Genomic DNA, 11744 nt, shown 5'->3' on the forward strand with positions numbered 1-11744 from the left:
TTCTTTTCTTTTGTATGTACTATATTTTACTGCATTACAATCTGAATTCCGCTGAATTCAAAAGACAACGCTGTAAAATGCAACATAGGGAACGGTGAAGCAATTAAAAACTATAGAGCGATAAGGAAGCAATCAAAAGGCAATTAAGGATCAATATAAGAAATAAAAGAAGCAATAAAAATACAGTTAAAAATCAAGGAGGATCTTTAATGGGGAAACATGAATGAAGTCCGTAGCCCCAGTTTGAGAAGCCCTGTGCTCGAGCGACAGAGCGATTTGATCCAATTTTTTATTACAGAGACCTAAAGTTCCAGTACATGCTCGGGTTCCTCCTGCAAAATAGTGACAGTCTCGGAAGGCCCCTCTTAAATTCCTGAGCGCTCCTGTGACATGATTCAGAGTTTGCCCTGCCAGCTACAGGAGCAAGGCTGCTGGCAGAAAATAACAGCTCTGAGCTGCTCATGAATCCTGCTTTGACCCAAGCTCGGCCTTTCATCTCCGTCACTTGTGGTTTCCCTTCTCGACGCACAAGGGATATTTTCCAGAGCAGGTGATGCTCAAATGCAGATATTGTGGCCATCCCCCACCTCCCCAGTCCCTTGTTAAAAGCCTTCTGAGAGCAATGTGAGGAGGAGGGGAATGGCAGGCAGCATGTCAGCTCAAAGGCATGTGCTGTGGTTGTTGTCCTAGCTGCCGGTGTAAAAAACAAGGCAACTTGCAGCACCGTCGCTTCCGTTGACGGAAGGCATGACACTGTGAAGGAAATGATGTGGAAGAAAAACTCAGCCGGCAAGGGCTGCTGTTCAGAGCTATTCCTCCACTCAACTACATTTCCTTTTCGGATCCTGTGACCTAAACCTGCAAGGTTCAGGGTGAGTCCCCTGGTGCAGGTGTGTAAGTCAAAGGAGTGCTCTCCTCTTATTGCTGGACTCCAGCCCCCACCAGCCTCAGCCAGCATGACCCATGGCCAAGGACAATGGGAATTGTAGTCTACAGCGTGGTGTAGTGGTTGGAGCATTGGACTAGAGATAACACTTAATGTTGGGTGGAGGAAACAGACTGCCTTTGTAATTTTATTATAGAAAGAGGAGAACAGTGCAAGGCAGGCATTGGGAAATTTGAATCAGGGGCGCAGGCAGTGTTTCAGCACTTCAAATCCCTGTGGGCGGAAGAAGTTACTGTTCTGATCTTTCCCATGCTGCAGCGCCACCTTTGTAATGGTCAGAGCAGGTACTGCAGATCCAGGATTCCGTCCCTAGTCTGAACAGTATGTCTTGCCCATGTCCAATTTGGATTCTCTCTGTTTCTCAATTTTCCAACCTAAAGTTCATTTCTCCACATTTCCACATCAGTTTGTGTGATTCTTTTTTTTTTAAGGGTTCAGGAAAATTAATCAGTATTTTAGCACAAATTTCCTCTAATATGCATATTTGTATGCAATTTTTGCCTAAGATAAGCATTCCCCCCCAATCTCCCCCAATTAATGCATTTTTTCCTATGTTATTATCACAAATACATGCATTTTTAAAATACAAACTTTGCCTTAGTATATGCATTCATGTACACATGACTTGGCTGGGGAACTACATTGTTGGTGCAAGGAAAAATATAGGTATAAAAGGAGAAATTCTGGATGCCAAGATCCAAGGCTGGGGCAAGTACTCTGCAATGAGAGAACCCCAGCAGAGATTTAAACATAATAAAATATGCAATAAAGTAAACCATGGAAATACGGGCTTAGGCCTTTAAAATATGTTCTTGCGAGTTCCAAAACTTCCCTCTAACCCCACACATCTGGTAAGTTTAAAATGGTTTACTTACAAACTCTCCAAAGGCCAGATTCATGTGCTTTTCCATACCATACAACATTCAGGAAAAGTTGCACAGGCAGTAAAACTTAGTTTAGTTCCAAAATGGCAAAAGTTTGTAGATTATTGGTATGGAACACAAGAATGACTTGTGAAAGCCATTCACCTAAGCTTAGCCTCTTCACACACCGAGATCACCAGGCAGACTGAGAGGAGGTACAATAGTCTTGATTACCTATATCCCCCCAAGGTAAGGGAAGTGAACACAGCTAAGGACAGCTGGCAAGACAGCTTACTCTGTGGTATTAACCCCTTTATGCGTTAAATAGACTTAAGCATGTTGGTTAAAAGAGGCAGGTTATCCCCCATACATTGCTAAATTTGGGAAAGTTCGAATTTAGAAAGGATGTCTGGGTTTCAGTACTCTTATTGTTTTGGAAAGTGAAAATTCGAGAAGTTCACCTTTAAATGTTTACTGAATTGAGTTTTCTCTGCAACACTACTTTCCTGCTTGACTTGAGGGTGGCAACAATTAGTCCATTCTTGGACATACCTTTTGCCTTTCCTAGAGCTCCACTTCAAGTCTCTTTAGGAACTTCGCCAAGGCCTGCTAGCAAGCTTTGCTGGTTTAGATAAATAGTAGAAGCAGAGAACTAGATTTGGGAGATGGAGGTTTGTGATGGAAATCCCTCTTTTGCTACAGCACTTCAAGTTGCCATCATTCTGGGGAGGCAGTAAAATGGGGCCCCTCCTGCAAACAATCCCATCCTACACATACAATCTCATGCACCATGAAAGCAAAATTAACATCTAGATTCCTGAAAATGATATCTTAACTGAGAGCTTGAAATTAACGTTTGTTTTTAATTCAGAAATTCCACCTTCAACAGTTCTGAAAACTGTATCTTGGCCCAGACCGGGGATTCTTGCCACATCCCCAAATACCCCTTCACTTTCAGCTATCCTACACACTCACAGGAAACATCCAGGCTGGAGACGAGTCCTACTAGGCTTTTCTCGGTCTTTATAGAAGTATTATCTTGCCAGCGTTTTGAATTTTAAAAAATTATGGTGGACTAATATGGCAGCAAATATTCCATAAACCAGGAGTGGGAAATCTCCAGCCTGGGGAACAAATGTGGCCCTCAAAGCCCCATTATCTGGCCCTTGGAATTTCCCCCAGGCCACACCCCTTCTCCAGCCACACATACTTGCCTGGCTTTGGGCCATTGAATGAATTTTGCCAGGCTGGAATGAGTCCCTGCACAAAGGTACCATTTGCTTTAATTGCTCTGTCCAGTTTTTGCCCCTGGCTCTGCTCACCTCTGTAATGTGGCCCCTGCAAGGTTGCCCAGCAGGGAATGTGGCCCTTGCGCTGGAAAAGAATCTCAACCTCTGACATTGTTCAAAAGAGGAGATCCATCCACCTACAGTCTAATGTGATCTAGACTGCTTTGCCACCTCCTCATTGGGTTGCCTGCCTCATTCAAGGGGTAAATAAATCAGCGGAAAGGAATTGAAAGTGGTATACACAGAGATGTGAGAGCCAGATTAAATGCCCTCCAATAATTCACCATTGTAAATCATGAATGGTGGAGGTAGAGTAACCCCTCTATCTTTATACTGGAACTGGGAGCCATCAGAGGAAACTAGAGGGACAGTGTTGATGGACTACAGCTCCCATCATCCCTGACTATTGGGTGAGATAGCTAGGGATGATGGGAGTTGTAGTCCATCCCAGCAACATCTGGGGAACCAGGGTTGACTAGCTCGACATATCTATGACCTTAAGTACAGGGTTGTTAAAACACAAACCAGCAGTCTGGGCCTTCTAGTCCAGACTAGGAGCTTGGCATGGTAGAAAGCTTTAACCTCCTGCCCTTGGCTATGGTCTTGATCTCTTTCAGGCTCCCTGCTGTGGCTGCAGAATGCATAGGAAAGAGAAAAACACACACATCTCTCTCACTTACTTCAATGGAACTCCCTGCCTTCCCCTTGTCTCCACCCACTGCTGTACGGATGGAGAATGTAGAGCTCCTGATTTGGATTGGGGCTATAGCAGAGCACAGATATGTAGCTAATGTATGACCCAGTTTGACCCCAATTAGCAGACTTTTAATCCAGTGTAGATGCTAGGAAGCGTTCCCAACAGTGCAGCTGTCAAAATTATATCATTAAATAATCTTAATATTATTGATTAGCCCATTCGAGTGGCCCTCATACTACTCTAGGTGCCCCCACCTCAGAAGTAGTTAAGAAGGTCCTTCCTTGGTAACTTCTTCTGCAAAAGCGGCCTCTAGAGGAGGCTGATCACTGCTATCATTGGCTAATCACTGTTGATGGAGACCTATCTCTCTTGAGATTGCTCAATTCTTTTCGAAAACCATCTCAGCTAGTAACCATCAAGCGGCAGTGCCAAAGCTATGGAATAATCTCCCTGGAGACCTTCGCCGGCTTCTATTTTCGTGCCAACTTAAAACACGGAAGGTCACCTCCTGACTGCCTGAATTTTGCGGGAGGGATTGACGTGCATTCTGGAAATGTAGGTCTGCATAATTCAAGTGGGTTTAAGCACTCTGTCACCTTGGCGGAACAAATCCACTTTCAAAAAAGAGAGAAAGAGAGAGAGAGGACTTTTTTTGCAGTTAGGAAAGTGATGGGGAAAGTGTATTGCGAAGTGTGGGGAGAATGATCGACGGGAATTCATTTAACCACCACAAAAGCAAATAAGGATGAATGCTCATTGCTTTATCACCTCCCCACCAATGAATCAGAACCCATACACAATAAAGACCAGATGTAAGCTACCCAGTGCACAAGCTTTGAACAAGCAAATGGGTATGAATGCTGATTCAATAGATCACCTGGAGGAGCCCTTATTTGAAAGAGATTTTAATATCAGCTGAATGAACTTTATGTTGTTTGCAAACTGCTAGCAAAAGCAGCTGTTGCAGACACAGTGCTTGCCTTGCCTTGTATCATCAAGGCTACCCATGCAAGAAATGCCAATCTCTCTCTAGTGTTAAATGGTTGAACAAGAGGTCAATATAATAGATATAGCATCTTTTATTACGGTGGGAAACCTGTGCCCCTCTGCGTGCTGGCATGTCTTATAGGGGTGGATGAATCTGTTGATTTTGGTTTTCTCAGTTTCTCCTTTTTCCAATCTCACGTTCAGTTCTACAGCAATTTGTGATTTATTGGGAAAATTCATACGCATTTTAGTGCAAATCCCCCCTAATAAGCACATATTTCTATGCAGTTTTTGACTAATATACAGAGTCTTGCAAGCAGTCTCCCCTATTATAATGCATATTTGTATATTGTTTTCACTAATATATACATTTTTATGTACACGTCCCCCAATATATGTACATTTGTAAGCATTGGTTGGCTGGAGAACTCCATCGCAAAATTCAGAGAAATGCGAATTTCAGACGATAGCTGTGTTTCAGTTCTTGAACCAATACTGTACATCAAGTGTGAACTAGGGAGATTCTCATTAGACAGAGTATCCTTAATTAGTTGATTTTGCTTCTGTATTAATGAGAATCTACCTATCTCCTCTTTGTCTAGCACTTTGATGGCTAGTGCGTTAGATATGGACATGAGGACGAGGGTTAAAATCCTTACTCAGCCAGCAAACTCCCTGGATGACCTTACTTCAGTCACTGTGTCACAGCCTAGTGGAGCAAGGGTGGGGGGGAAGAACTATTTTTTCCAGTCTTAGCTCCTTGGAGTAAAGGTGGCATAAATATTTAAATGTGCTGTAAATCCAGGTGTCTATCCAGCCTTCAGCCTCAGCCAGCATGGCCAGGGGTGGTGGAAACTAGGTAACAATTGTGAATTTTGACTGCTGTTTTGTGGGGGAGGAAACTTCTGCAGAAAGAAAACCAGCCCATCAAGGACAATGGGTTCTACCCAGTTTTCTTCCCTTCCACATTACTTTTCTAACCTACAGGGCATCTGTGAAACAACAGATTCCCTTGGATAGCTCAACTGGTAGAGCATGAGACTGTTAATCTCAGGTTTGTGGGTTCGAGCCCCACGTTGAGCAAAAGATTCCTGAATTGCAGGGGGTTGGACTAGATGACCCTCGTGGTCCCTTCCAACTCTACAATTCTTTGAACGATGGAGTTGCAATTGGCACAGAGGGACCACCTGTGGTTTGCAAGAAGAACTTCCACCCACTTGGTGTGGGCAGAGGAGTCAAAACCCCAGAGACCCAGACTTAACCCCGAGAGCGCAAGGGGCTTTCACGGGGAAGCCGGAGGACATGGGGATTCCGAGTTTCTGGTTAACCAGCAGACCGGCAGACATCTGAGCCTGGCTCTGAGCCCAGTGCTTTCTTCTTTTTCTGGCCAAGGGACTACCATCGCCCCCTGCCCCCGGTGGCAGGAAAGAGACAAAGCGTTCTGCTGTGTGTGGCCATGTGTGATCAGCCCCCGCACTCGGCAAAGTAAAGAGGCCGAGTGCAGAATGGAATCCCCAGCGACGCGTCACTGGGAAACCCCAGATTGTTTCCTGTCTTCTTGGAAGCGGCCAGATGGTCGATCTCTTGAGATGGTGTGTGTGTGTGTGTGAGAGAGAGAGAGAGAGAGGGAGGGAGATCTGGGGGAAGCCACCCACCTCAAGGGGCTGACTCTGCCCAGGTCCCTTCTGAAACAAGAGGAGCAGGAACCCAGGCGTCCTGGCTCTTCTGTTTCCTCCCCCCTCCCAATCAATGGAACATCAACAGCCCACGCTTGCATCCTTTGCTGATACAGCTCTCTTCCTGTGTCTGCCGACAGCTGTGCTGCAAATACACAAGTGGTCCAGGGGGTGGGGAAATCTGTGGGTTTTTAGATGTTGCCGGACTCCATCAACCCACCACTGACGGCCATCCTGGCTGAGCCGAGGGCATCCCGGGACTAACAACATCCAGGGTCCTTACTGCAGCATCGCTCCTTGCGCGTGTTAGTTGCCAAGTTGCCCAAAAAGCAGGACACTCAAACACAACAGCCCAATCTGTTCTTACGCCTTTGGCAACACTTTGCTGGGTGGCAGGTGGCAGAGCCTGAAGCCTTTCACAACACAGTAACTCCTGAATACCTGCACACATCAAGCTGCTTGTTAAAGGTACAGCAGCAGCTTTTTCAACTTGCGATTGGAGCAGGAGGAGGGTAGAGGGTCCTTAATGAAATAAATATACTAGGTTCACACCCAGGGTTGTATCCAATACTCAGAGGAGATCCACTGAAATTAATGGGAATGATGATATTTGGTTCATTAACTTAACTGGGTGTAATCGGAGTCGAAATCAGCTTGTGGCAAACCCCAGACACTTACCAATTATAGCCAAAATATACCCCCCCCAATAATCTTTTTTAAAAGCATAGTGAGGGGGCACCAGGAAAGGCCAGCCTCCCCCCGACTACAGTGGTATCTTGGTTCTCGATCTTAATCTGATCTGGAAGTCCATTTGACTCCCGAAACTATTCAAAAACCAATGCGCAGCTTCCGATTGGCTGCAGGAGTTTCCTGCACTCAAGCGGATGCAGCTTCAGACGTTCGGCTTCTGAAAAACGTTTGCATACCGGAACACTTACTTCTGGGTTTGCGGTGTTTGGGAGCTGATTTGTTCAGGAGCCAAGCCGTTCGAGTACCAAGGTACCACAGTGCTTCTAATTTTAGCACTGAAAGCCATGAGTCAGAATGATGCAATTCATGTTGCATAATGCGGCTTGCGCAAAGAGGCTCCTTCTCTTACGCCGGACTGGGCTCCCCACGGGGCTGGTGCCACTTGAAATTGTGTACGGCAGGTAAACACACCTGTCTGGTAAATGCAGTTGCGTTCTGATCTGCTAGTTTTAGGAGCCCAAGCACAAATACCCTCCCGCAGTAGGCCTGTTTGTTTATTTATGAAACAGTACCCTGGCATGGAGGGAAACGGGTGGTGCTGTGGGTTAAACCACAGAGCCTAGGACTTGCCGATCAGAAGGTTGGCGGTTCGAATCCCAGCAACGGGGTGAGCTCCCGTTGCTCGGTCCCAGCTCCTGCCAACCTAGCAGTTCGAAAGCACTTCAAAGTGCAAGTAGATAAATAGGTACCACTCCGGCGGGAAGGTAAACGGCGTTTCTGTGCACTGCTCTGGTTCGCCAGAAGTGGCTTAGTCATGCTGGCCACATGACCCGGAAGCTGTACGCTGGCCCCCTCGGCCAATAAAGCGAGATGAGTGCCACAACTCCAGAGCCGGCCATGACTGGACCTAATGGGCAGGGGGCCCTTTACCTTTACCCTGGCATGGTGACATGTGAGAGTGTAGATCAGTCTCCTGATCTAGCTATAAATGTGTCATTTTAGAGAGGAGCAATTTCCCAAAGTCAACCTGCTCCTTTGGGGACAAAGGGCACTGGATCACCTCCACACTGTATATTTCAAGTACACAACTCCCTCCCTCAAATAATCATGGGAACTGTAGTTTCTGAAGGGTGCAGGGGATTTTAGCTCTCTGGGGAGTAAACAACAGATCCAATGATTCTTTTTGGGGGGGTGGGGGTGGAGTCATGTGCTTTGAATGTATGGCGTGGATGTGACCCATAACAGACACGGCTGCAAAGGAGGGGGACGGCGGAGTGTCTGCATGTCAGTGAATCACCACTGCATGTCCCTTCAAAAGCGTGGAGAGGAACCAGATTGACAGGACCAGGCAATCGCTGTTTAGAGACCACCGGAGTGTGTGGCACACTAGCTGAGTCACATGAAAACGTGATGGGTGGAAAGTAGACGGCACCTCTGAAGAACACCATCACTTTTGTTTCCTAGCTCTTGTTACAGTGACTTCACCCTCCAGAAGAGTAGGCCTGCGGCCTCAGATGCTCTTACTGGGGACTGGAACCTCTGAATAAGCATTTCTTAGGGTTGCTGAGTCAGTTTCCCACGTCCCTTTATTTCTATGCCAAGGGGGGAATATGATACTCCCCCTTGCATCCCTAACTGCAAAATGTAGCCATACCCTTAGCATGCCAAGAGGGCAACTCCAGAACAGCATGGACATAAATACTGCACTGAGCTCAAGGCAGTATAGGTCTAATCGAAAAGCCCAGTTCCACAATGATCTTCTCTTGGAGAGACAGTCCACTTCTAATTGTTAAACGTTACAGTATACCAAATCCATCTTTTAAGAAGGCTTGCCAGTGAGGATTGCTAATCTTTCCTTTCTGGCAGGGCTTCTGTGCTGGCGCGCTCTCTCTCTCTCTCTCTCTCTCTCTCTCTCTCTCTCTCTCTCTCTCTCTCTCTCTCAATGTTTATTTATGGATTTCTGAGTGCAAGTATTGCAGGTAAGTAATAGTGCTGATACAAATATTTAGGTGTATCCAATAGTCCTAACACGTCAGGAGCAAAATTAATAAGCTTGAAATTGCCACGCTCAGGACCACACATAGGGAAGGCAAAAATGTTTACGGCTGTGTTCCTAGTAGAAAATCAAGGTCTATTCCAGAGCTGGAGAAAAGCTTGTGCCATATTTAGCTTCTGTTTATTTGCGTTGACATAATCCCATGGACAGATGCCAGATTGCCAGATTACCATTGGTTTAGCTCTTCCTTTAGCAAGTTTTTACGGCTTCTGTGCTCTTTAACACCTGCAAAAGCAGGCAGAAATTCAACTAACGAAACTTTTTAGCCCATGCTAAGGAAAAGCGTCACCTGTTGAATTGCCTGCCTTGCAGCTGTTAATAAGAAGCCTTCTCTGGGAAAAAGCTGAAGCAATTCTTTTGCGCCTAAAGGGGACTGTTTACACCCCAGAACAGTCAACAAAGTGATTACACCCTCCCAAAAAACCCAAGGCTTCTTAAGGAATCTGCCACTTACCTTTCTGTAGTCTCAGACCCATCTCCAGCCCTTGTGGGGCACCAGACCCTTTCCCTTCCTCCGCCACCTTCCTCTGCCGCTTCTGACACAACGCAGCCGTCTCACAAAGGAACTTTTGAGCTCATGAAGAGGAAGCAAAGCTTCAGTTTATACTAGCGAGAGGAAGTGGTTGCACAGCCCCTTTCAAGAGAACCACGCCTCCTTCCCACCTGTCTGGAAATAACACACTTTTTAAAAAGGGGAGCATGCAGTGCGGCCACAGAGCCAGAAATATGGTGGAGGGGAGGCTGAAGGCGAAAAAACCTTTAAGAGAGAATGCCGTGTTTTGCGAGGGAGGTTCTAAATTTTCACTTTGTTTTTATTCATTCTGGTTTCATATAATTTTATTTAGAATATATACATACATATATATATATATATATATATATATATATATATATATATATATGCACAATATTTCATTTTAATATTTGTTAAGTGGAACAATGCTTCTGATACAATACGATACAATAATCTTTATTGTCATTGTCCCGTACAGAACAACGAAATTGAAAAAATCTACATCAGACATTCAAAAACCAATAAGCCAGCTATCCCATCTATCCCAGCCTGGTTAAACCCCTAAAAACTCTGATACCCCATAATTAAATACAATATACTCCCATAGGGACTACCTTACACTGCGTTTAAAACCAAAATCGCATTTGGATAGAAACTGTTTCTCAGACGGCTAGTCATAGTCTTTATAACTCTGTACCTTCTTCCAGAGGGCAGAAGCTGAAAGAGATCATTTCCGGGGTGCGCACTATCCTGCACTATCTCTGCAGCTTTCTTATGCCACCTGGAAGCATAGATTTGATCCAAGGCTGGTCCAGCACATTTGCCACTGGAGGGAAAATTATGCCACTGCCTCCAACATTGTTGGTTACCCCGCCACTGCTGTCCTCTCTCCCACCTACCTGCCACCTCCTGAGAAAAAAAGAGGAGGTGAAAAAGGAGGTCTGGAGGCAGTGGCAGAGTCACTGTCATCATCATTGGAGGAGGAGGAGGAGGAGGCGGGGTGGCAGCAGAGAAGTTGGCAGCAAAAGAGGAGGAGGGAAATGCAGGAGATGGCAAGTGGCATGCTCCTTGCAGGCCCAATCTGTTGCCCCTCCCAGCTGTCCCAAATTGGCCACTCAAGGCAGTAGCCTCACCAAGCCTCCTGGGCAAGTCTGCTCTGCTATCATCATCATCATCATCATCATCATCATTATTACAGTGGTACCTCAGGTTACATACACTGCAGGTTACATACGCTTCAAAATGTGTCATTTTAGAGCAGTGATTTCCCAAAGTCAAGCTGCTCCTTTGGGGACAAAGGGCACTCGGTCACCTCCACACTGTATACAAGTGGTACCTTGGGTTACATACGCTTCAGGTTACATACACATCAGGTTACACACTCCGCTAACCCAGAAATAGTTTCAGGTTAAGTACGGACCTCCGGAACGAATTAAGTACTTAACCTGAGGTAAAAGGTAAAGGTAAAGGTACCTCTGCCCATCAGGGCCAGTCGTGACCAACTCTAGGGTTGCGCGCTCATCTCGCTCAAGGTACCACTGAGGTACCACTGTATTAAAAAAGGGGAATGCTGTGATTTGCCCAGAGAGCCTCCTCTGCCAATCTTAACACTTGAGAAGGTCTGTGGAGAAGGAGGCAGTCTTTCAGATACCTGGGGTCAAAGATGTTTAGAGCTTTAAAGACCAATTGGGGCACCTTGAACCGGGCCCAGTTTGGAGGTTATCTACCAGAGGATGGAGCAACCAAGTCATCTCTGTCCAAATCAATACATGACTGCCAGAACCCAAAAACAAGTAGCTTAATATGTTTACGGTTTAGTTATGGCTGACATTTCATGCACGCTTAAAATGGAAATCAGCCCCATGGGAAAGCAACAAGATGCATTTCCAAGTATGCAAGGATAGTGTGGCATTGCACTGTTACTGTATTAAATTTTATTGTAAGCAAGTCTATTCCAGGCCTTTCCTTTCCATATAGCTCATTCTAATAGGCCGCAGAACAGTACCATCCCTCAGAACATTCAAGA

The 11744-nt window shown here is 45.7% G+C and overlaps 1 protein-coding gene across 1 annotated transcript in view; it reads right to left on the reverse strand.

Moving 5' to 3' along the window:
* The window catches only part of NFKBID (NFKB inhibitor delta), a gene marked incomplete at its 5' end in the record, with an annotated part of 29760 nt that extends 18876 nt beyond the window's left edge, over positions 1–10884 (reverse strand). The window contains 3 exons of the mRNA XM_081921732.1: positions 9659–9778; positions 10618–10627; positions 10852–10884. Coding sequence (XP_081777858.1) covers positions 9659–9778; positions 10618–10627; positions 10852–10884 — 163 coding nt within the window. The remainder of the gene's footprint in view (positions 1–9658; positions 9779–10617; positions 10628–10851) is intronic.
* Positions 10885–11744: the final 860 nt, after the last annotated feature.

The sequence above is a fragment of the Podarcis melisellensis genome (genome assembly GCF_964234715.1).
Source record: "Podarcis melisellensis genome assembly, chromosome: 8".
Classification (NCBI taxonomy): Eukaryota; Metazoa; Chordata; class Lepidosauria; order Squamata; family Lacertidae; genus Podarcis; species Podarcis melisellensis.